Source organism: Panulirus ornatus, chromosome 56, assembly GCF_036320965.1.
Source record: "Panulirus ornatus isolate Po-2019 chromosome 56, ASM3632096v1, whole genome shotgun sequence".
Lineage (NCBI taxonomy): Eukaryota > Metazoa > Arthropoda > Malacostraca > Decapoda > Palinuridae > Panulirus > Panulirus ornatus.
This window is the reverse complement of record NC_092279.1, coordinates 26,328,570-26,356,183: the sequence shown is the minus strand read 5'-3', so window position 1 is coordinate 26,356,183 and position 27,614 is coordinate 26,328,570. Positions and strand designations below refer to the sequence as shown.

The following is a 27,614-nucleotide window of genomic DNA, read 5'->3' as shown; positions in this document are numbered from 1 at the left end:
TCATCACTACTTGTTATCACTTCCCCATTTGCCCCCTTCATTGATGTTCCCATTTATTCTCATCTTATTTACCTCTTTCCAAAACACTTTTTATTCTCCCAAACATTTAATGATACTTTCTCACCCCAACTCTCATTTGCCCTCTTTTTCACCTCCTGCACCTTTCTCTTGACCTCCTGCCGCCTTCTTTTATACATCTCCCAGTCATTTGCACTACTTCCCTGCTAAAATCGTCCAAACGCCTCTCTCTTCTCTTTCACTAGCAATCTTACTTCTTCATCCCATCACTCAATACCCTTTGTAATCTGCCCATCTCCCATCTTTCTCACACTTACATACATATGTATATTTTTTCTTCATACTTTATTGCTATTTCCCATGTTATCAAGGTAGTGCCCAGAACAGACAAAGAAAGGCTGCATCCATTCACATCCATTCTCTAGCTGTCATATGCAATGCCCCACAACCACAGCTCCTTATCCAAAAACAGGCCCCACAGACCTTTTTCAATGGTCTACCCCAGACACTTCACATGCCCTAGCTTACATCATTTACAATATGTCAACTCCTGTATACCACATCATTCAAATTCATTCTATCCTGTGCACACCTTTCACCCTCCTGCATGTTCAAGCCCTAAATTGCTCAAAATCTTTTTCACTCCATCCTTCCATCTCCCATTTGGTCTTCATTCTCCTTTTTTATCTCCACTTCTGATGTATATATCCTCTCTGTCATCTTTTCCTTGCTCATTATCTTCCTATACTGATACCATTTCAGCACACCCTTTTCAGCTCTCTCACCCATAATCTTTTCATTATCACACCTCTCTCTAATGCTTTCAATACTTACTCTATCAAACCACATATCATCCTCAAACACTGAATTTCCATAACATCCACCCTACTCTGCACAACTCACTTCCATATAAAAAGTGCTGGACTACAATTCCTTCAAACACATCCATTTTTGCCATCCCGAATAAAGGTCTCTCTTTACACACATTCCTCAGCACTCCCAAACCTTTGCCCCCTCACCCACCTCATGACTCAATTCCACTTACAAGGTTCCATCTGCTGCTATGTCCACTCCAGGGTATCTAAATCAGTTCACTTCCTCCAAGTTCTCACCATTCAAACTCACAACCCAACTAACTTGTTCCTCAACCCTGCTAAACTTAATGACCTTACTTTTATTCATATTCATTTTGAATACCTCATTTCACATAACCTTCCAAACTCAGTCACTAACTTCTGCAGTTTCACACTCAAATCTGCCAACACTCAAATCTATCAACAAACAAATGACTCACTTCACAGGCCACATACTCACCACTCTCAACAACTCTTGCTTTTACCTCCCTCACCCCATCCAAATCAAACAACCATGGTGACATCACACACCCTTACCACAGACTATCTTTCACTTGGAACCATGCTTCTCTCTCCCCACTGGTACACATACCTTACACACGATAAAAACTTCTTACTGCTTCTATTAGCTTTTCTCACACATCATATATTCTTAAGACATTCCACAAGGCATCACTATTAACCCTATCATTTGCTTTCTACAGACCCATTATTGCCACATACATATCCATACATTTCTCTAAGTATATTTCACACACTTTCTCTATAGCAAACACCAGATCCACAAATCCTCTACCACTTCTGAAACCACACTGCTCCTCCTCAATCTGATGGTCTGTACAAGCCTTCACCCTCTAAATAACTACCCTCCCATACAACTTATTAGGTACACTCAAAAAACTTAAGCCTCTATATTTTGAATACTTACCTTTTTATCCCCCTTATCTTTATACAATGGCACTATACATGCATTCCATCAATCCTAAGGCACCTTACCATGATCCATACATGCAATGAAAAACCTAATTAACCAATCAACAACATAGTCACCCTCTTTCTTCATAAATTCAACTACAATACCATTCACTCAAGCTGTCTTGCCACATTTCATCTTATGTAAGGCTTTCACCACCTCCTCTCTTCACAAAACCACTCTCCATGGTTTTCTCACTTCACATACCATCCAAACCCAAGCACCTTACATCAGTCACTATATCATCAAGCAGATTCAAAAGTCCCTGAAAATATTCGCTCCATCTCCTCCTCACTTCATCACTACCTGTTACCAATTCCCCTTTTGCCCCCTTCACTGATGTTCCTATTTGTTCTCTTATTTTCTGCACATTATGAACCTCCTTCCAAAGCATCTTATTCTCTTAAATTTGACTGATACTCACTCACCCTAACTCTCATTTGCCCTCCTTTTCAACCCCTCCACCTTCCTCTTGACCTCTTGCTGTTTTACCTAATACACTGCCTAAACACCTCTTTTCTCTTTCACTAGCAACTTTACTTCTCCATTCCTCCACTCAATATCCTTTGTAATCTGCCCACCTCCCACCTTTTGCTTGCCACATGCATCTCATGCACATGCTAGTATCGCTGCCCTAAATACCTCACATTCATCAACCACTCCCCACTCTCACCTTTTGCCATTCTACACTCAACCTCTCATTGCATTTCTTCATACATGTCTCTTTTCCGAGCCCACTTACTCTCACCACTCTCTTCTCATTGATATTGTTTCCTCTTTTCCTATGAGCTCAACAACTCTTCAACCTTGTCTCCACAAGGTAATAATCAGGCATTCCACCAGTTGCCCCTCTCAGCACATTTACATCCAAAAGTCACTCTTTTACACACATTAATCAATATGTAACCCAATAATGCCAGCTGAGCATCTTTCCTGCTCACAAATGTATACTTATGTATGTCCCTTTCTTAAAACCAGGTATTCCTAGTCACCAGTCCTTTTACAGCACACTACTCCCCAAGCTGTTCACCATTTTCATTTACAGCACTGGAAACCCCACGCATCCTAATTATATCCTCAACTGCCACATTACTCACCTTAGCGTTCAAATCATCCATTGCTAATACCTGGTCTCTTGAATCAAACCTACTGATGCATGCACTAGCTGCTCCCAAATCACTTACCACTCATGATCTTTCTTCTCATGGCCAGGTGCATAAGCATTAATGATCACCCATGTCTCACCATCCACTTTTATTTTTTTCTTTTTGCTCATATCAGTCTAGAATTCACTTCCTTACAGTTTCACACACTCTCACAACTCCTGCTCCAGGAGTAGTGCTACTCATTCCTTAGTTCTTGTCCTCTCGCTAAACTATTCTTTCCCTTTACCCTTAATTCTTGTTTCACTCAGAGCCAGAACATCAAGTTCTTTCCTTGAACATACTACCCATCCCTCCTCTGTTCTCATCTTGTTTACATCCATACATTTACACACCACAACCTGAGCCTTTGGGGAGTATGGACATTTCCAGCTTTGCACCTTCTTCTGTTCTGTCTTCTAGAATCTAAAATACAAGAAAAGAAGGCTGCCCCACCCATCCCCTAACCCTGAGTGGGCCCATGGCAATTATACATTGAAATAAATCACTTTAAACCACCTGAAATAAAATAGTGCTGGTGTCAGCTAGTGAATGTGGCACCCTCTGGCAAGCAGCTGCAACTATGTGACATGCTGATATACTACAAAAGCCCACTGTTGCAAGAAGTGGGAATGCACTGTCTTACTCCCCACTTATGCCCTGGATTTTCATTCTTTTTCCCCTTTTTGTACCTCTACCTCCTACTATGGCTTTTATAGTTGCACTTTAAAAGGAAAATAAGCCACTTAAGGAAGTGTCTAATATTACAGCTGTGTACATAAGTACAACAATATGTAAAGAAATTTAATGATAGTGGTGGCACCACTACACCAACGAACGTGAAGCACATTGGAAAATCCAGAAAAACCTATCCATGTACTCAGAATGTTCTTAAAACATCAAGCAGTTGCAGATCCAAGTTTGATTGTAAAAGAATTAAAAAAGAAAAAATCCTAGGTTCCTCAGTGATGTGTTGCTATGGACAGTGCAGCGCTGCTTATACAAGGATCTTTAGTACTAGAGCTACAGGCAGCATCCCAAACTGCTTGTAACCCATAGGCACCAATGGAAAAAAGTCAATTTTTGCAAGAAATATGTAGTGTGGGGTAAGGCTCATTTCAGAAGTGTCTTGTGCTATGATGAGTACACCTATTCTGTGATAGGTGGCCATGGTAGGCATATGTACAGTAGACCAGGCTATGATCCATTTACTCCCAAGCACACTGCAATCACTGTAAAGTTCACTGCTTCACTAATGGTACGGATTTTTTCATTATCATGGGGTTGGGGACCTTGAGGTCTTGCCAAAGAATGAAACTAGGGACAGACATAGTTACCTCGAGCTAATGTGTCATTATCTTCCAGATTAGTTCAATCAGTGTGAAGCCAAAGTGTTCATACAGGATGTGGCTCCCTGCCATTCATCCCTAGGGGAAGGGGAGAAAGAATACTTCCCATGAATTCCCAGCGTGTTGTAGAAGGTGACTAAAAGGGGAGGAAGCAGGGGCCTGGAAATCTTCCCTTGTTTTTAATTTTCCAAAAGAAGGAAGAGAGAAGGGGGACAAATGAGGATATTCCCTTTAAGGCTCAGTCCTCTGTTCTTAACACTACCTTGCTAATGCAGGAAATGGCGAATATGTGTGAAAATATATCTTATTATTTCCTTATTATTATACTTAGTCACTGTTTCCCATGTTAGCAAGGTAGCACAAGGAAACAGACAAAGAATTGCCCAACCCATCACACACACATATATATACATAAACGCTCGTACATGCACATATACATATCAGCATATACATATATATATATATATATATATATATATATATATATATATATATATATATATATATATATATATTTATTATTTTTTATTATACTTTGTCGCTGTCTCCCGCGTTTGCGAGGTAGCGGAAGGAAACAGACGAAAGGAATGGCCCAACCCCCCCCCATACACATGTATATACATACGTCCACACACGCAAATATACATACCTACACAGCTTTCCATGGTTTACCCCAGACGCTTCACATGCCTTGATTCAATCCACTGACAGCACGTCAACCCCGGTATACCACATCGCTCCAATTCACTCTATTCCTTGCCATCCTTTCACCCTCCTGCATGTTCAGGCCCCGATCACACAAAATCTTTTTCACTCCATCTTTCCACCTCCAATTTGGTCTCCCACTTCTCCTCGTTCCCTCCACCTCCGACACATATATCCTCTTGGTCAATCTTTCCTCACTCATTCTCTCCATGTGCCCAAACCACTTCAAAACACCCTCTTCTGCTCTCTCAACCACGCTCTTTTTATTTCCACACATCTCTCTTACCCTTACGTTACTTACTCGATCAAACCACCTCACACCACACATTGTCCTTAAACATCTCATTTCCAGCACATCCATCCTCCTGCGCACAACTCTATCCATAGCCCACGCCTCGCAACCATACAACATTGTTGGAACCACTATTCCTTCAAACATACCCATTTTTGCTTTCCGAGATAATGTTCTCGACTTCCACACATTCTTCAAGGCCCCCAGAATTTTCGCCCCCTCCCCCACCCTATGATCCACTTCCGCTTCCATGGTTCCATCCGCTGCCAGATCCACTCCCAGATATCTAAAACACTTCACTTCCTCCAGTTTTTCTCCATTCAAACTCACCTCCCAATTGACTTGACCCTCAACCCTACTGTACCTAATAACCTTCTCTTATTCACATTTACTCTTAACTTTCTTCTTCCACACACTTTACCAAACTCAGTCACCAGCTTCTGCAGTTTCTCACATGAATCAGCCACCAGCGCTGTATCATCAGCGAACAACAACTGACTCACTTCCCAAGCTCTCTCATCCCCAACAGACTTCATACTTGCCCCTCTTTCCAAAACTCTTGCATTTACCTCCCTAACAACCCCATCCATAAACAAATTAAACAACCATGGAGACATCACACACCCCTGCCGCAAACCTACATTCACTGAGAACCAATCACTTTCCTCTCTTCCTACACGTACACATGCCTTACATCCTCGATAAAAACTTTTCACTGCTTCTAACAACTTTCCTCCCACACCATATATTCTTAATACCTTCCACAGAGCATCTCTATCAACTCTATCATATGCCTTCTCCAGATCCATAAATGCTACATACAAATCCATTTGCTTTTCTCAGTATTTCTCACATACATTCTTCAAAGCAAACACCTGATCCACACATCCTCTACCACTTCTGAAACCACACTGCTCTTCCCCAATCTGATGCTCTGTACATGCCTTCACCCTCTCAATCAATACCCTCCCATATAATTTACCAGGAATACTCAACAAACTTATACCTCTGTAATTTGAGCACTTACTCTTATCCCCTTTGCCTTTGTACAATGGCACTATGCACGCATTCCACCAATCCTCAGGCACCTCACCATGAGTCATACATACATTAAATAACCTTACCAACCAGTCAACAATACAGTCACCCCCTTTTTTTTATAAATTCCACTGCAATACCATCCAAACCTGCTGCCTTGCCGGCTTTCATCTTCCGCAAAGCTTTCACTACCTCTTCTCTGTTTACCAAATCATTTTCCCTAACCCTCTCACTTTGCACACCACCTCGACCAAAACACCCTATATCTGCCACTCTATCATCAAACACATTCAACAAACCTTCAAAATACTCACTCCATCTCCTTCTCACATCACCACTACTTGTTATCACCTCCCCATTTGCGCCCTTCACTGAAGTTCCCATTTGCTCCCTTGTCTTACGCACTTTATTTACCTCCTTCCAGAACATCTTTTTATTCTCCCTAAAATTTAATATATATATATACACACATGTACATACTAATACTTGCTGCCTTCATCCATTCTTGCTGCCACCCAGCCACACAGAAAACAGCATCCCCCTGCCCAGACTCTACCAGTCATGTGAAATGCACCGAAACCACAACTCCCTTTCCACATCCAAGCCCCACAAAACTTTCCACAGTTTACCCCTGACGCTTCACATGCCCTGGTTCAGTCCACTGACAACATATTGGCCCTGGTATACCACATTGTTCCAATCAACTCTATTCCTTGCAAACCTTTACCCTCCTGTATGTTCAGGCCCCGACTGCTCAAAATCTTTTTCACTCCATCCTTCCATCTCCAATTTGGTCTCTCGCTTCTCCTTCTTCCCTCCACCTCTGATACATATATCCTCTTTCTCAATCTTTCTTTACTCATTCTCTCCATGTGTCCAAACCATTTCAACACACCCTCTTCTGCTCTCGCAACCACACTCTTTTTATGATCTCACATCCTTCTTACCCTTTCATTACTTACTTGATCGAACCACCTCACACCACACATTGCCTTCAAACATTTCATTTCCAACACATCCACCATCCTCTGCACAACTCTATTTATAGCCCATGCCTTACAACCATATAACATTGTTGGAACCACTTTTCCTTCAAACATACCCATTTTTGCTCTCCAAGATAACGTTCTCGCCTTCCACACATTCTTCAACACTCACAGAACCTTTGCCCCCTCCCCAACCCTGTGGTTCACTTCCACTTCCATGGTTCCATCCGCTGCTAAATCCACCCCCAGATATCTAAAACACTTCACTTCCTTCAGTTTTTCTCCATTCAAACTTATCTCCCAATTAACTTGTCCCTCAACCCTACTAAACCTAATAAGCTTGTTCTTATTCACACTCTCAAATTTCTCCTTTCACACACTTTAAAAAACTCAGTCACCAACTTCTGCAGATTCTCACCTGAATCAGCCACAAGCACTGTATCATCAGCAAACAACAACTGACTCACTTCCCAAGCCCTCTCATACACAACAGACTGCATACTTGCCCCTTTCTCTAAAACTCTTGCATTCAATTCTCTAACAACCCCATCCATAAACAAATTAAACAACCAGGGAGACATCATGCACCTCAAAAAGACATTCAGCGCGAACCAATCACTTTACTCCCTTCCTACTCGTACACATGCCTTACATCATTGGTAAAAACTTTTCACTGCTTCTAGCATCTTACCTCCCACACTCATAATACCTTCCACAGAGAATCTCCATCAACCCTATTATATGCCTTCTCCAGATCCATAAATGCTACATACAAATCCATCTGATTTTCTAAGTATTTCTCACATACATTCTTTGAGGCAAACACCTGATCCACACATCCTTTACCACTTCTAAAACCACACTGCTCTTCCCTAATATGATGCTCTCTACATACCTTTACCCTCTCAATCAATATCCTCCCACATAATTTTCCAGGAATACTCAACAAACTTATGCCTCTGTAATTTGAACACTCACCTTTATCCCCTTTGCCATTGTATAATGGCACTATGCATGCATTCCGCCAATCCTTGGGCACTTCGCCATGATCTATACATACACTGAATATCCGTATCAACCAATTAACAACACAGTCACCACCTTTTTAATAAATTCCACTGCAATACCGTCCAAACCTGCCGCCTTGCCGGCTTTCATCTTCTGCAAAGCTTTCACTACCTCTTCTCTATTTACCAAACCATTCTCCCTGACCCTCTCACTTCGCACACCTCCCCAACTAAAACATCCTATATCTGTCATGCTATCATCAAACACATTCAACAAAACTTCAAAATACTCACTCCATCTCCTACTCACTTCATCACTACTTGTTATTAACTCCCCATTTGCCTCCTTCACCGGTGTTCCCATTTGTTCTGTCTTACGCACTTTATTTACCTCCATCTAAAACATCTTTATATTCTCCATAAAATCTAATGATACTCTATCACCCCAACAACTCTCATTTGCCCTCTTTCACCTCTTGCACCTTTTCCCTGCAAATAAATATATTGTTAAAGTGTGTGAAAGAAGAAAGTTAAGAGTAAATGTGAATAATAGCAAGGTTATTAGGTACAGTAGGGTTGAGGGTCAAGTCAATTGGGAGGTAAGTTTGAATGGAGAAAAACTGGAGGAAGTAAAGTGTTTTAGATATCTGGGAGTGGATCTGGCAGCGGATGGAACCATGGAAGCGGAAGTGAGTCACAGGGTGGGGGAGGGGGCGAAAGTCCTGGAAGCCTTGAAGAATGTGTGGAAGTCGAGAACATTATCTCGGAAAGCAAAAAGGCTATGTTTGAAGGAATGGTGGTTCTAACAATGTTGTATGGTTGCAAGGCGTGGGCTATGGATAGAGTTGTGCGCAGGAGGATGGATGTGCTGGAAATGAGATGTTTGAGGACAATATGTGGTGTGAGGTGGTTTGATCGAGTAAGTAATGTAAGGGTAAGAGGGATGTGTAGAAATAAGAATAGCGTGGTTGAGAGAGCAGAAGAGGGTGCTTTGAAATGGTTTGGGCACATGGAGAGAATGAGTGAGAAAAGACTGACCAAGAGGATATATGTGTCGGAGGTGGAGGGAAAAAGGAGAAGTGGGAGACAAAACTGGAGGTGGAAAGATGGATTGAAAAAGATTTTGAGTGATCGGGGCCTGAACATGCAGGAGGGTAAAAGGCGTTCAAGGAATAGAGTGAATTGGAACGATGTGGTATACCGGAGTCGACGTGCATGTGAAGCATCTGGGGTAAACCATGGAAAGTTCTGTGGGGCCTGGATGTGGAGGGGGAGCTGTGGTTTCGGGCATTACTGCATGACGGCTGGAGACTGAGTGTGAACGAATGGGGCTTTTGTTGTCTTTTCCTAGGTGATTTGAATGCAAAGGTGAGTAATGTGGCAGTTGAGGGAATGATTGGTATACATGGGGTGTTCAGTGTTGTAAAAGGAAATGGTGAAGAGCTTGTGGATTTCTGTGTGTGAAAAAAAGACTGGTGATTGGGAAAGTAAACTCTAGATTGATATGGGTAAAACTGAAAGTTGATGGAGAGAGATGGGTGATTATTGGGGCATATGCACCTGGGCATGAGAAGAAAGATCATGAGAGGCAATCGTTTTCGGAGCAGCTGAATGAGTGTGTTAGTGGTTTTGATGCACAAGACCGAGTTATAGTGATGGGTGATTTGAATGCAAAGGTGAGTAATGTGGCAGTTGAGGGAATGATTGGTATACAAGGGGTGTTCAGTGTTGTAAAAGGAAATGGTGAAGAGCTTGTGGATTTCTGTGTGTGGAAAAAAGACTGGTGATTGGGAATTCATGGTTTAAAAAAGAGAGATATACATAAGTATATTTATATGAGTAGGAGAGATGGTCAAAGGGCATTGTTGGATTGCGTGTTAATTTATAGGCAAGTAAAAGAGAGACTTTTGGATGTTTATCTGTTGAGAGGGGCAGCTAGAAGGATGTCTGATCACTATCTTGTGGAGGCAAAGGTGAAGATTTGTAGAGGTTTTCAAAAAAGAAGAGAGAATGTTGGAGAGAAGAGAGTGGTGAGAGTAAGTGAGCTTGGAAAGGAGACTTGTTAGAGGAAGTACCAGGAGAGATTGAGTGTAGAATGGCAAAAGGTGAGAGTAAATGATGTGAGGGGAGTGGGTGAGGAATGGGACGTATTTTGAGAAGCAGTGATGGCTTGTGCAAAAACTACACGTGGCAAGAGAAAGGTGGGAGGTGGGCAGATTAGAAAGGGTAGTGAGTGGTGGGATGAAGAAGTAAGGTTGTTAGTGAAAAAGAAAAGATAGACATTTGGGTGATACTTACAGAGCAGTAGTGCAAATGACTGGTAGATGTATAAAAGAAAACAACAGGAGGTCAAGAGAAAGGTGCTGGGGTTGAAAATGAGGGCAAATGAGAGTTGGGGTGAGAGAGTATCATTAAACCTTAGGGAGGATAAAAATATGTTTAGGAAGGAGGTAAATACCATGCGTAAGACAAGAGAACAAATGGGAACATTGGTGAAGGGGGTAAGTGGGGAGGTAATAACAGGTAGTGATGAAGTGAGGAGATGGAGTGAGTATTTTGAAAGTATTTCTGGAATTACATCAAAACATAAACAAGCAAAATCAAGTAGCCATTTCCCAAAACTAGTTTTAATATGGAGATAAAATAGCCTTATACAGTAACATGTATGGTGGCTAACGTAATGCTGCATTGAGAATGGAATGCACATACCATCATTCTGCAATTCACACTGCTATCCAAATCAGTATGAGTATGAGACATTACAGGAAAAATATCAGCATACGGGAGACTGCCGTCCAAATAAAATTCAATCCACTGGTGCCTAGTTAGCTGTATAACCTGAGCTACACTTGCGAACTTGGTGAAATAACTAGGCAATATACTCAACCAAAATTTGAGCAGGATCTCATTATATTTCTTTTGTATACACACCAATTATAACTGTATGAAAGAAAAAAATAAGGTAAAATTACCGTTGCGGACATCCACCCGTTTAGAAGCTGAAATTATGTTTTCCAAGTGTTTCTGATGTGTTTCATACGATTCTGACCACTGCTATTGTATATCACCTTTTGAAATATCCCACCCTCTCCCTCCCTTTATCCAACTATAATGAACCTCCAGTGAAAACCAGGTCTTTGAGTGAGGAAATCACAGAGTAGAAGTGGTCAGTTTCACTCAAAAAACATGAACACCACTGGAAAAACAATTTCAACAAAACCAAAATCGAACCTAACAAAATCAGTTGGATGTCCTAAACGGTAATAATACAAAAAAAAAAATCAAAGCTAATCGTTAGTAACAAGTGTATCTCCATTCACAAAGAATAAAGTATTATCGGAAACTTACTGTTCATCTCAAACGAGGTAGATGTTTACCTTCGGCTTCGTCCAGTGTTTCGCGGGCGTTTGCTGAAATTAAATCCCTATTGTGTAATAGTTAAGCTTCATGTCTGATTTTCCAACAGACAAATATATATCTTAGTCAGTTCAGATATTCTTATCTTTTAGTTAAAAAATATAAATACTAAAACATGCTTGTAATCTAACGTTCAATTGGATACATACGTATATTTCATAACACAATTTCTTTATTTTGGAAGTAGGCTAAAGCCATTACGGTATTTACATGATCATTACCACTTACCTCTCTAATAAACGTTTAGAATATGAATTTCAAAAACACTTCCTTTCCAGATGAATGCAAAAATTCTGCCGTCCTGAGTGTCCTCCTAAAATCAAATTTTGCTAAAAACGAAGCATAAAATTGTAACCACATCACGTGGTTCAACCCATTGACAGCATGTCGACCCCGGTATACCACATTCTTCCAATTCACTCTATTCCCTGCACGTCTTTCACCCTCCTGTATGTTCCTGCCCTGATCGCTCAAAATATTTTTCACTCCATCCTTCCACCTCCAATTTGGTCTTCCGCTTCTCCACGTTCCCTCTACCTCCGACACATATATCTTCTTTGTCAATCTTTCCTCACTCATTCTCTCTATGTGACCAAACCATTTCAACACACCCTCCTCTACTCTTTCAACCACACTCTTTTTATTACCACACATCTCTTTTACCCTTTCATTACTTACTCGATCAAACCACCTTGCACCACATATTGTCCATAAACATCTCATTTCCAACACATTCACCCTCCGTACAACCACATCTATAGCCCATGCCTCGCAACCATATAACATTGTTGGAACCACTATTCTTTTAAACACACCCATTTTTGCTCTCCGAGTTAACGTTCTCGCCTTCCATACAGTCTTCAACGCTCCCAGAACTTTATTTATATATCTATTTCTTCTGTTTCCCTTATAGAAATTTAAATACAAGGAGGGAGGGGGGTTCCAGACCCCCCTCTCCCGCCCTCATTAGTCTCCTTCTACAACACGCAGGGAATACGTGGGAAGTATTCTTTCTCCCTATTCCCAGGGATAAGGCAACGTCTGGGACATACTACTATCCTACAGCCACGATACACTACAAGAAAAAAACATAACTAACATAACTTCTCAAACGATATTCTATTACACGTGACATCTCTATATAGATATTCATTTACAGACAGCTTTAAGGCCATTCAAGTAAATACACAAAACTTATAAGATCTAAGTAAACAGTCTTCTTCAGCCAGCCCCTCTAAGCTGAGACTACCTTGGTCAGCAGAAAGAACACCTGATCAGCGTCAACCAACCAAACCCGATTTTTATAAACGGAACTCTTAATTCACAGAACTACAAGTCACATAACTATTCCCAAATCCTGACCCCTTAAAGGTAATGCAAATCTTTACAAATCTTGAAACAAATTACAACCAAAGAATCTTACACTGCATAGTACTGGCATGTTTTCAGATGCTTGTGGAGCGATTTATTTCGCCCACTTCCAATCATAGAGTTGCCTTCTACTGCAATTTGAATTAGGTATGTACGTAAATAATGTTCTTTGTGTTTGGTCAACAAATGAAAATTTACAAAAATTTCTCCCATTACTTAACAATCTAGTGCCTTCCATCAACTGTACAATAGAAATTGAAAATAATGGTATGTTACCATTTTTTAGATTGCATGATCCATATGGATGGAAAAAAGTTTAAGTTTAGCATATATCAAAAACCTGCCAATGTATGCTCATATATCCAGTATTACTCAGCGCAACATGACAGAGTTAGATTATCATCATTCCAGTCTATGTTCCTTAGGACATTACTTATTTGCAGTCCAGAGTTTATTGATGATGCGTTTGAGAAGATATATTCTATTGCATCCAAGTCAAAGTATCCTAGATCTTTCAATGATGAATCCCTTAAGTTGACACCAAGAACCTTTTAATTCTCCCTTTTACTACTAATTTTTACTTTACTTCCCATGTTGCTTAAATCCTTTAATGAAAATGTTGCCTTCAGCAACAACAATACTATAAAGAATATCTTGATCAGGAACTCACAAGAAAGTTCTCCAGGATGCATCTATAGAGATCATGTAGAAATTGTGATACGTTTTATGTTAGGCAGACTGGTAAGGATATTTCTGTTAGACTTAAGCAACATGAATACAGTATAAAAACAGGACAAGAATCAAATATCTTGGTTAATCATTGTTAAACATTATGGTCATTGTATTGACTGGATCAATGCCATCTCAGTTATTAACTCTTAACTACTGTACCACGAGAAATATCACTGAATCTCCTATCATTGAATATACATAGAATTGTAATATTTATATTAATGTAGGTCTGTACAAATTGGATAGCTTTGTTGTTGATAAAATTTGTAAGTAGTTCCCCTTCTCGTCCACATAATCGAGTTTATGGTGTGTTTGTTGCCAGACTCGAACGCACTCGACCTTCATTCGGGTTATCACTTGTTTTCCAAATGGGGTTCTAGCTACGTCTCTTTGTTGTATATCAACTGACTTATATTTCTTTCACGTATCTCCCCTGAAACCAATTATTACACGAAAGTGCACTTGGGAACTTATCGTGTTTCATTTCCCCATAGACTCGATGAAATATACTTGATCATGCGCTCAATTTTGATCCTTTCCAATATATATATATATATATATATATATATATATATATATATATATATATATATATATATATATATATATATATATGGCGATGGGAATGATTAAAGGCAGACAGTATGAATTATGTGCATGTGTATATATGTATATGCGTGTGTGTATATATATGTATACATTGAGATGTATAGGTATGTATACTTGCGTGTGTGGACGTGTATGTATATACATGTGTATGTGGGTGGGTTGGGCCATTCTTTCGTCTGTTTCCTTGCGCTACCTCGCTAACGCGGGAGACAGCGACAAAGCAAAATATATATATATATATATATATATCGAGGATGTAAGGCATGTGTACGTGTAGGAAGAGAGGAAAGTGATTGGTTCTCAGTGAATGTAGGTTTGCGGCAGGGGTGTGTGATGTCTCCATGGTTGTTTAATTTGTTTATGGATGGGGTTGTTAGGGAGGTAAATGCAAGAGTTTTGGAAAGAGGGGCAAGTATGAAGTCTGTTGGGGATGAGAGAGCTTGGGAAGTGAGTCAGTTGTTGTTCGCTGATGATACAGCGCTGGTGGCTGATTCATGTGAGAAACTGCAGAAGCTGGTGACTGAGTTTGGTAAAGTGTGTGGAAGAAGAAAGTTAAGAGTAAATGTGAATAAGAGCAAGGTTATTAGGTACAGTAGGGTTGAGGGTCAAGTCAATTGGGAGGTGAGTTTGAATGGAGAAAAACTGGAGGAAGTGAAGTGTTTTAGATATCTGGGAGTGGATTTGGCAGCGGATGGAACCATGGAAGCGGAAGTGGATCATAGGGTGGGGGAGGGGGCGAAAATTCTGGGAGCCTTGAAGAATGTGTGGAAGTCGAGAACATTATCTCGGAAAGCAAAAATGGGTATGTTTGAAGGAATAGTGGTTCCAACAATGTTGTATGGTTGCGAGGCGTGGGCTATGGATAGAGTTGTGCGCAGGAGGATGGATGTGCTGGAAATGAGATGTTTGAGGACAATGTGTGGTGTGAGGTGGTTTGATCGAGTGAGTAACGTAAGGGTAAGAGAGATGTGTGGAAATAAAAAGAGCGTGGTTGAGAGAGCAGAAGAGGGTGTTTTGAAGTGGTTTGGGCACATGGAGAGAATGAGTGAGGAAAGATTGACCAAGAGGATATATGTGTCTGAGGTGGAAAGAACGAGGAGAAGAGGGAGACCAAATTGGAGGTGGAAAGATGGAGTGAAAAAGATTTTGTGTGATCGGGGCCTGAACATGCAGGAGGGTGAAAGGAGGGCAAGGAGTAGAGTGAATTGGAGCGATGTGGTATACCGGGGTTGACGTGCTGTCAGTGGATTGAATCAAGGCATGTGAAGCGTCTGGGGTAAACCATGGAAAGCTGTGTAGGTATGTATATTTGCGTGTGTGGACGTATGTATATACATGTGTATGGGGGGGGGGGGGGTTGGGCCATTTCTTTCGTCTGTTTCCTTGCGCTACCTCGCAAACGCGGGAGACAGCGACAAAGTATAATAAAAAAAATAATATATATATATATATATATATACATATATATATGTGTGTGTGTGTGTGTGTGTGTGTAACAGGGCAAACTTGAACAAGGAGAGATGCGAATGTTATTGTGCGGCCTCTATTATCGGGCAGAATAAACACAGACGGAACAAGGAACCATATGATAGCCAGTGATGTGAAATCTGTCTTACCTGTATGTTAGTTTAGTATCACTGAAGTATAGTTGTTACTTGAGCAGGGGGGGTGCATGTCAGTTATGAGTACTCTTGTAATATTGTTTAGCTAGTAAGGCACAAATGATCATATTGTAAGAATGATGTTAGGAATTAGCACGTAAAATGACCCGAGGCATGTGTCATGAATATAGCTGTAGGTTAATTTATATTAACTTGTTAAACTCCTGAGGGACATGTCCTCGGCCAAAGCAGTTCCCACATAGGATCAAGCCAAGTGCAAAAGTTTACTATTTACGTTGCTCAAATGAGAGCATACAGCGAGACAGTTTCAAATAATGACATCACGAAAATGTATCGAGTGTGGGAAAGTGACATAGTGAAGTAATTAACCAGGGGAAACAAATAATCGCCTTGGCAACGCAACGTGATTCCGTATCATGCAATACACACACGAGACTTGGTGTCGGTGAGTACCATATCTCCTTGGAGACTTGCGCAGTCCGGGAGGAGGAATAGCAATCAACATCCACAACGAAATTCCGGTAAGCTAGCACCTCGATTTGTTATATAAAAAAAAGTGTCTTTAATCATTATAAGTGTGCAACCAAGCCTCCCCCACCCCCCCGTGAAAGTAATGAGCCAATAATGTATCTACAAGAGACACATATAACTTCAGTCGCAACAGAGCAACTGTTTGGGGCGAGCGCTTGCTTGGGGTCGATCACCTGGTTGGGTTGAGCACCTGTAGGGCAGCAGTCAGGGTCCCAGCTGGGAAGAGTCTGAAGACGTGCTTGACCCAGCGGGTGCGGTATGGCGAGCCGTTGCGTGGAACGCGAGCACGGGCCGACCTGACGAGGGTTCATTGCTTGGCCACAACCACCCTGAAGCCCAGAGACCCGGCTACTAAAAATCCAGCTAAGACCGTGTGTTACGCACTCAAGTGAACTCTTAGCACCAGAACAAGAAGTCCTTTGCAAATGTGAATTAGGGTAAGTTACTATTAGCCGTTGTGTTAGGATGCATGTCACATTATTTCTGATATTGTAAGTTTCCTTAAATGTTAAGGTATCTAAGCGACTGAGTGCCCAGGCACATGATACTGTCATGTGGATTCATTTTATTTAGGTATGAAATACATGAAAGCTACTGGCTTTTCCTTAGCCCACAGCAAAGTGACTAGTCAAAGTATATTTGGCAGTCCATTGGCTTAGTTGAGTCATTAATTTCTTAATTAAGGGGTTTTACTTAAACTACAGGTATGGGCCACCATGGTAATTTCACTTGAACATCATCAACCATTAAATAATAATCTCTAGTGACTACTTCTAAAATATCGTTTCAACAGTAACTTGTGCATAATTTTTTCATTTTTTTTCGACCCCCCCCCACACACATTATATATATATATATATTATATATATAATATATATATAATATCAACACACACAAAATATATATATAAATTTATTTATTTTTCTTTGTTCCTGTCTCCCACGTAAGCGAGGTAGCGCAAGGAAACAGACGTAAAAATGGCCCAAAACACCCACATACACATGTATATACATACACGTCCACACACGCAAATATACATACCTATACATCTCAAAGTATACATATATATACATGTATGCACATGTACATAATTCATAGTCTACCTTTATTCATTCCTCCCACGCCACACATGAAATAACAACCCCCCCCCCCGTATGTGCGCGAGGTAGCGCTAGGAAAAGACAACAAAGGCCACATTCGTTCACACTCAGTCTCTAGCTGTCATGTATAATGCACCGAAACCACAGCTCCCTTTCCACAGCCAGGCCCCACAGAACTTTCCCTGGTTTAACCCCAGACGCTTCACATGCCCTGGTTCAATCCATGACAGCACGTCAACCCCGGTATACCACATCGTTCCAGTTCACTCTATTCCTTGCACGCCTTTCACCCTCCTGCATGTTCAGGCCCCGATCACTCAAAATCTTTTTCACTCTATCTTTCCACCTCCAATTTGGTCTCCCACTTCTCCTCGGTCCCTCCACCTCCAACACATATATCCTCTTTGTCAATCTTTCCTCACTCATTCTCTCCATGTGACCAAACCATTTCAAAGCACCCTCTTGTGCTCTCTCAACCGCACTCTTTTTATTTCCACACATCTCTCTTACCCTATTATTACTTACTCGATCAAACCACCTTACACCACCTATTGTCCCCAAACATCTCATTTCCAGCACATCCACCATCCTCCGCACAACTCTATCTATAACCCCATGCCTCGCAACCATATAACATTGTTGGAACCACTATTCTTTTAAACACACCCATTTTTGCTCTCCGAGTTAACGTTCTCGCCTTCCATACAGTCTTCAACGCTCCCAGAACTTTATTTATATATCTATTTCTTCTGTTTCCCTTATAGAAATTTAAATACAAGGAGGGAGGGGGGTTCCAGACCCCCCTCTCCCGCCCTCATTAGTCTCCTTCTACAACACGCAGGGAATACGTGGGAAGTATTCTTTCTCCCTATTCCCAGGGATAAGGCAACGTCTGGGACATACTACTATCCTACAGCCACGATACACTACAAGAAAAAAACATAACTAACATAACTTCTCAAACGATATTCTATTACACGTGACATCTCTATATAGATATTCATTTACAGACAGCTTTAAGGCCATTCAAGTAAATACACAAAACTTATAAGATCTAAGTAAACAGTCTTCTTCAGCCAGCCCCTCTAAGCTGAGACTACCTTGGTCAGCAGAAAGAACACCTGATCAGCGTCAACCAACCAAACCCGATTTTTATAAACGGAACTCTTAATTCACAGAACTACAAGTCACATAACTATTCCCAAATCCTGACCCCTTAAAGGTAATGCAAATCTTTACAAATCTTGAAACAAATTACAACCAAAGAATCTTACACTGCATAGTACTGGCATGTTTTCAGATGCTTGTGGAGCGATTTATTTCGCCCACTTCCAATCATAGAGTTGCCTTCTACTGCAATTTGAATTAGGTATGTACGTAAATAATGTTCTTTGTGTTTGGTCAACAAATGAAAATTTACAAAAATTTCTCCCATTACTTAACAATCTAGTGCCTTCCATCAACTGTACAATAGAAATTGAAAATAATGGTATGTTACCATTTTTTAGATTGCATGATCCATATGGATGGAAAAAAGTTTAAGTTTAGCATATATCAAAAACCTGCCAATGTATGCTCATATATCCAGTATTACTCAGCGCAACATGACAGAGTTAGATTATCATCATTCCAGTCTATGTTCCTTAGGACATTACTTATTTGCAGTCCAGAGTTTATTGATGATGCGTTTGAGAAGATATATTCTATTGCATCCAAGTCAAAGTATCCTAGATCTTTCAATGATGAATCCCTTAAGTTGACACCAAGAACCTTTTAATTCTCCCTTTTACTACTAATTTTTACTTTACTTCCCATGTTGCTTAAATCCTTTAATGAAAATGTTGCCTTCAGCAACAACAATACTATAAAGAATATCTTGATCAGGAACTCACAAGAAAGTTCTCCAGGATGCATCTATAGAGATCATGTAGAAATTGTGATACGTTTTATGTTAGGCAGACTGGTAAGGATATTTCTGTTAGACTTAAGCAACATGAATACAGTATAAAAACAGGACAAGAATCAAATATCTTGGTTAATCATTGTTAAACATTATGGTCATTGTATTGACTGGATCAATGCCATCTCAGTTATTAACTCTTAACTACTGTACCACGAGAAATATCACTGAATCTCCTATCATTGAATATACATAGAATTGTAATATTTATATTAATGTAGGTCTGTACAAATTGGATAGCTTTGTTGTTGATAAAATTTGTAAGTAGTTCCCCTTCTCGTCCACATAATCGAGTTTATGGTGTGTTTGTTGCCAGACTCGAACGCACTCGACCTTCATTCGGGTTATCACTTGTTTTCCAAATGGGGTTCTAGCTACGTCTCTTTGTTGTATATCAACTGACTTATATTTCTTTCACGTATCTCCCCTGAAACCAATTATTACACGAAAGTGCACTTGGGAACTTATCGTGTTTCATTTCCCCATAGACTCGATGAAATATACTTGATCATGCGCTCAATTTTGATCCTTTCCAATATATATATATATATATATATATATATATATATATATATATATATATATATATATATATATATATATATATATGGCGATGGGAATGATTAAAGGCAGACAGTATGAATTATGTGCATGTGTATATATGTATATGCGTGTGTGTATATATATGTATACATTGAGATGTATAGGTATGTATACTTGCGTGTGTGGACGTGTATGTATATACATGTGTATGTGGGTTGGTTGGGCCATTTCTTTCGTCTGCTTCCTTGCGCTACCTCGCTAACGCGGGAGACAGCGACAAAGCAAAATATATATATATATATATATATATATATATATATATATATATATATATATATATATATATATATATATATCGAGGATGTAAGGCATGTGTACGTGTAGGAAGAGAGGAAAGTGATTGGTTCTCAGTGAATGTAGGTTTGCGGCAGGGGTGTGTGATGTCTCCATGGTTGTTTAATTTGTTTATGGATGGGGTTGTTAGGGAGGTAAATGCAAGAGTTTTGGAAAGAGGGGCAAGTATGAAGTCTGTTGGGGATGAGAGAGCTTGGGAAGTGAGTCAGTTGTTGTTCGCTGATGATACAGCGCTGGTGGCTGATTCATGTGAGAAACTGCAGAAGCTGGTGACTGAGTTTGGTAAAGTGTGTGGAAGAAGAAAGTTAAGAGTAAATGTGAATAAGAGCAAGGTTATTAGGTACAGTAGGGTTGAGGGTCAAGTCAATTGGGAGGTGAGTTTGAATGGAGAAAAACTGGAGGAAGTGAAGTGTTTTAGATATCTGGGAGTGGATTTGGCAGCGGATGGAACCATGGAAGCGGAAGTGGATCATAGGGTGGGGGAGGGGGCGAAAATTCTGGGAGCCTTGAAGAATGTGTGGAAGTCGAGAACATTATCTCGGAAAGCAAAAATGGGTATGTTTGAAGGAATAGTGGTTCCAACAATGTTGTATGGTTGCGAGGCGTGGGCTATGGATAGAGTTGTGCGCAGGAGGATGGATGTGCTGGAAATGAGATGTTTGAGGACAATGTGTGGTGTGAGGTGGTTTGATCGAGTGAGTAACGTAAGGGTAAGAGAGATGTGTGGAAATAAAAAGAGCGTGGTTGAGAGAGCAGAAGAGGGTGTTTTGAAGTGGTTTGGGCACATGGAGAGAATGAGTGAGGAAAGATTGACCAAGAGGATATATGTGTCTGAGGTGGAAAGAACGAGGAGAAGAGGGAGACCAAATTGGAGGTGGAAAGATGGAGTGAAAAAGATTTTGTGTGATCGGGGCCTGAACATGCAGGAGGGTGAAAGGAGGGCAAGGAGTAGAGTGAATTGGAGCGATGTGGTATACCGGGGTTGACGTGCTGTCAGTGGATTGAATCAAGGCATGTGAAGCATCTGGGGTAAACCATGGAAAGCTGTGTAGGTATGTATATTTGCGTGTGTGGACGTATGTATATACATGTGTATGGGGGGGGGGGGTTGGGCCATTTCTTTCGTCTGTTTCCTTGCGCTACCTCGCAAACGCGGGAGACAGCGACAAAGTATAATAAAAAAAATAATATATATATATATATATATATATATATATATATATATATATATATATATATATATATACATATATATATGTGTGTGTGTGTGTGTGTGTGTAACAGGGCAAACTTGAACAAGGAGAGATGCGAATGTTATTGTGCGGCCTCTATTATCGGGCAGAATAAACACAGACGGAACAAGGAACCATATGATAGCCAGTGATGTGAAATCTGTCTTACCTGTATGTTAGTTTAGTATCACTGAAGTATAGTTGTTACTTGAGCAGGGGGGTGTATGTCAGTTATGAGTACTCTTGTAATATTGTTTAGCTAGTAAGGTACAAATGATCATATTGTAAGAATGGTGTTAGGAATTAGCACGTAAAATGACCCGAGGCATGTGTCATGAATATAGCTGTAGGTTAATTTATATTAACTTGTTAAACTCCTGAGGGACATGTCCTCGGCCAAAGCAGTTCCCACATAGGATCAAGCCAAGTGCAAAAGTTTACTATTTACGTTGCTCAAATGAGAGCATACAGCGAGACAGTTTCAAATAATGACATCACGAAAATGTATCGAGTGTGGGAAAGTGACATAGTGAAGTAATTAACCAGGGGAAACAAATAATCGCCTTGGCAACGCAACGTGATTCCGTATCATGCAATACACACACGAGACTTGGTGTCGGTGAGTACCATATCTCCTTGGAGACTTGCGCAGTCCGGGAGGAGGAATAGCAATCAACATCCACAACGAAATTCCGGTAAGCTAGCACCTCGATTTGTTATATAAAAAAAAAGTGTCTTTAATCATTATAAGTGTGCAACCAAGCCTCCCCCACCCCCCCGTGAAAGTAATGAGCCAATAATGTATCTACAAGAGACACATATAACTTCAGTCGCAACAGAGCAACTGTTTGGGGCGAGCGCTTGCTTGGGGTCGATCACCTGGTTGGGTTGAGCACCTGTAGGGCAGCAGTCAGGGTCCCAGCTGGGAAGAGTCTGAAGACGTGCTTGACCCAGCGGGTGCGGTATGGCGAGCCGTTGCGTGGAACGCGAGCACGGGCCGACCTGACGAGGGTTCATTGCTTGGCCACAACCACCCTGAAGCCCAGAGACCCGGCTACTAAAAATCCAGCTAAGACCGTGTGTTACGCACTCAAGTGAACTCTTAGCACCAGAACAAGAAGTCCTTTGCAAATGTGAATTAGGGTAAGTTACTATTAGCCGTTGTGTTAGGATGCATGTCACATTATTTCTGATATTGTAAGTTTCCTTAAATGTTAAGGTATCTAAGCGACTGAGTGCCCAGGCACATGATACTGTCATGTGGATTCATTTTATTTAGGTATGAAATACATGAAAGCTACTGGCTTTTCCTTAGCCCACAGCAAAGTGACTAGTCAAAGTATATTTGGCAGTCCATTGGCTTAGTTGAGTCATTAATTTCTTAATTAAGGGGTTTTACTTAAACTACAGGTATGGGCCACCATGGTAATTTCACTTGAACATCATCAACCATTAAATAATAATCTCTAGTGACTACTTCTAAAAATATCGTTTCAACAGTAACTTGTGCATAATTTTTTCATTTTTTTTCGACCCCCCCCCCACACACATATATATATATATATATATATATATATATATATATATATATATACACACACACACACAATATATATAAATTTATTTGTTTTTCTTTGTTCCTGTCTCCCACGTAAGCGAGGTAGCGCAAGGAAACAGACGTAAAAATGGCCCAAAACACCCACATACACATGTATATACATACACGTCCACACACGCAAATATACATACCTATACATCTCAACGTATACATATATATACATGTATGCACATGTACATAATTCATAGTCTACCTTTATTCATTCCCATCGCCACCCCGCCACACATGAAATAACAACCCCCTCCCCCCCGTATGTGCGCGAGGTAGCGCTAGGAAAAGACAACAAAGGCCACATTCGTTCACACTCAGTCTCTAGCTGTCATGTATAATGCACCGAAACCACAGCTCCCTTTCCACAGCCAGGCCCCACAGAACTTTCCCTGGTTAACCCCAGACGCTTCACATGCCCTGGTTCAATCCAGTGACAGCACGTCAACCCCGGTATACCACATCGTTCCAGTTCACTCTATTCCTTGCACGCCTTTCACCCTCCTGCATGTTCAGGCCCCGATCACTCAAAATCTTTTTCACTCTATCTTTCCACCTCCAATTTGGTCTCCCACTTCTCCTCGGTCCCTCCACCTCCAACACATATATCCTCTTTGTCAATCTTTCCTCACTCATTCTCTCCATGTGACCAAACCATTTCAAAGCACCCTCTTGTGCTCTCTCAACCGCACTCTTTTTATTACCACACATCTCTCTTACCCTATTATTACTTACTCGATCAAACCACCTTACACCACCTATTGTCCCCAAACATCTCATTTCCAGCACATCCACCATCCTCCGCACAACTCTATCTATACCCCATGCCTCGCAACCATATAACATTGTTGGAACCACTATTCCTTCAAACATACCCATTTTTGCTTTCCGAGATAATGTTCTCGACTTCCACACATTCTTCAATGCTCCCAGAGCTTTCGCCTCCTCCCCCACCCTATGATTCACTTCCGCTTCCATGGTTCCATCCGCTGCCAAATCCACTCCCAGATATCTAAAACACTTCACTTCCTCCAGTTTTTCTCCATTCAAACTTACCTCCCAGTTGACTTGTCCCTCAACCCTACTGTAACTAATAACCTTCCTCTTATTCACATTTACTCTCAGCTTTCTTTCGCACACTTTACCAAACTCAGTCACCAGCTTCTGCAGTTTCTCACATGAATCAGTCACCAGCGCTGTATCATCAGCGAACAACAACTGACTCACTTCCCAAGCTCTCTCATCCACAACGAACTGCATACTTGCCCCTCTTTCCAAAACTCTTGCATTCACCTCCCTAACAACCCCATCCATAAACAAATTAAACAACCATGGAGACATCACACACCCCTGCCACAAACCTACATTCACTGAGAACCAATCACTTTCCTCTCTTCTTACACGTACACATGCCTTACATCCTCAATAACAACTTTTCACTGCTTCTAACAACTTGCCTCCCACACCATATATTCTTAATACCTTCCACAGAGCATCTCTATCATATGCCTTCTCCAGATCCATAAGTGCTACATACAAATCCATTTGGTTTTCTAAGTATTTCTCACATACATTCTTCAAAGCAAACACCTGATCCACACATCCTCTACCACTTCTGAAACCACACTGCTCTTCCCCAATCTGATGCTCTGTACATGCCTTCACCCTCTCAATCAATACCCTCCTATAAAATTTCCCAGGAATACTCAACAAACTTATACCTCTGTAATTTGAGCACTCACTCTTATCCCCTTTGCCTTTGTACAATGGCACTATGCATGCATTCCGCCAATCCTCAGGCACCTCACCATGAATCATACATACATTAAATAACCTTACCAACCAGTCAACAATACAGTCACCCCCTTTCTTAATAAATTCCACTGCAATACCATCCAAACCCACTGCCTTTACGGCTTTCATCTTCCGCAAAGCTTTTACTACCTCTTCTCTGTTTACCAAATCATTTTCCCTAACCCTCTCACTTTGCACACCACCTCAACCAAAACACCCTATATCTGCCACTCTATCATCAAACACATTCAACAAACCTTAAAATACTCACTCCATCTCCTTCTCACATCACCACTACTTGTTATCACCTGCCCATTAGCCCCCTTCACTGAAGTTCCCATTTGTTCCCTTGTCTTACGCACTTTATTTACCTCCTTCCAAAACATCTTTTATTCTCCCTAAAATTTAATGATACTCTATCACCCCAACTCTCATTTGCCCTCTTTTTCACCTTTTGCACCTTTCTCTTGACCTCCTGCCTCTTTCTTTTATACATCTCCCACTCGTTTGCATTATTTCCCTGCAAAAATCGTCCAAATGCCTCTCTCTTCTCTCTCACTAACAATCTTACTTCTTCATCCCACCACTCACCACCCTTTCTAATCAACCCACCTCCCACGCTTCTCATGCCACAAGCATCTTTTGCGCAAGCCATCACTGCTTCCCTAAATACATCCCATTCCTCCCCCACTCCCCTTACCTCCTTTGTTCTCACCTTTTTCCATTCTGTACTCAGTCCCTCCTGATACTTCCTCACACAAGTCTCCTTCCCAAGCTCACTTACTCTCACCACTCTCTTCACCCCAACATTCTCTCTTCTTTTCTGAAAACCTCTACAAATCTTCACCTTCGCCTCCACAAGATAATGATCAGACATCCCTCCAGTTGCACCTCTCAGCACATTAACATCAAAAAGTCTCTCTTTCGTGCACCTATCAATTGTGGAGGCGAAGGTGAAGATTTGTAGAGGTTTTAAGAAAAGAAGAGAGAATGTTGGGGTGAAGAGAGTGGTGAGAGTAAGTGAGCTTGGGAAGGAGACTTGTGTGAGGAAGTATCAGGAGGGACTGAGTACAGAATGGAAAAAGGTGAGAACAAAGGAGGTAAGGGGAGTGGGGGAGGAATGGGATGTATTTAGGGAAGCAGTGATGGCTTGCGCAAAAGATGCTTGTGGCATGAGAAGCGTGGGAGGTGGGTTGATTAGAAAGGGTGGTGAGTGGTGGGATGAAGAAGTAAGATTGTTAGTGAGAGAGAAGAGAGAGGCATTTGGACGATTTTTGCAGGGAAATAATGCAAACGAGTGGGAGATGTATAAAAGAAAGAGGCAGGAGGTCAAGAGAAAGGTGCAAAAGGTGAAAAAGAGGGCAAATGAGAGTTGGGGTGAGAGAGTATCATTAAATTTTGGGGAGAATAAAAAGATGTTTTGGGAAGAGGTAAATAAAGTGCGTAAGACAAGGAAACAAATGGGAACTTCAGTGAAGGGGGCTAATGGGGTGGTGATAACAAGTAGTGGTGATGAGAGGATGGGGTGATTATTTTGAAGGTTTGTTGAATGTGTTTGATGATAGAGTGGCAGATATAGGATGCTTTGGTCGAGGTGGTGTGCAAAGTGAGAGGGTTAGGGAGGATGATTTGGTAAACAGAGAAGAGGTAGTAAAAGCTTTGTAGAAGATGAAAGCCAGCAAGGCAGCGGGTTTGGATGGCATTGCAGTGGAATTTATTAAGAAAGGGGGTGACTATTGTTGACTGGTTGGTAAGGTTATCTAATGTATGTATGATTCATGGTGAGGTGCCTGAGGATTGGCAGAATGCTTGCATAGTGCCATTGTACAAAGGCAAAGGGGATAAGAGTGAGTGCTCATATTACAGAGGTATAAGTTTGTTGAGTATTCCTGGGAAATTATATGGGAGGGTATTGATTGAGAGGGTGAAGGCATGTACAGAGCATCAGACTGGGGAAGAGCAGTGTGGTTTCAGAAGTGGGAGAGGATGTGTGGATCAGGTGTTTGCTTTAAAGAATGTATGTGAGAAATACTTAGAAAACCAAATGGATTTGTATGTAGCATTTATGGATCTGGAGAAGGCATATGATAGAGTTGATAGAGATGCTCTGTGGAAGGTATTAAGAATATATGGTGTGGGAGGCAAGTTGTTAGAAGCAGTGAAAAGTTTTTATTGAGGATGTAAGGCATGTGTATGTGTAGGAAGAGAGGAAAGTAATTGGTTCTCAGTGAATGTGGGTTTGCGGCAGGGGTGTGTGATGTCTCCATGGTTGTTTGATTTGTTTATGGATGGGGTTGTTAGGGAGGTGAATGCAAAAGTTTTGGAAAGAGGGGCAAGTATGCAGTATGTTGGGGATGAGAGAGCTTGGGAAGTGAGTCA

General features: G+C 41.0%; 1 protein-coding gene across 3 annotated transcripts in view; it reads right to left on the bottom strand.

The window, feature by feature from the left end:
- Window positions 1-12,451, bottom strand: part of LOC139766032 (structural maintenance of chromosomes protein 6-like) — a 58,064-nt gene extending 45,613 nt beyond the window's left edge. The window contains exons 1-2 of one of the 3 annotated variants that reach the window (XM_071694152.1): window positions 12,010-12,451; window positions 11,713-11,774 (exon numbers count right to left, since the gene is read on the bottom strand). Coding sequence is in view for 2 of the 3 variants with exons in the window: in XM_071694150.1 (XP_071550251.1) it covers window positions 11,074-11,124 (51 nt within the window). In the remaining variant the exon portion in view is untranslated. Of the gene's footprint in view, window positions 1-11,073; window positions 11,209-11,336; window positions 11,435-11,712; window positions 11,775-12,009 lie in introns of those variants that run through there. The other 2 variants (XM_071694151.1, XM_071694150.1) reach the window with 2 other exon arrangements.
- Window positions 12,452-27,614: the final 15,163 nt, after the last annotated feature.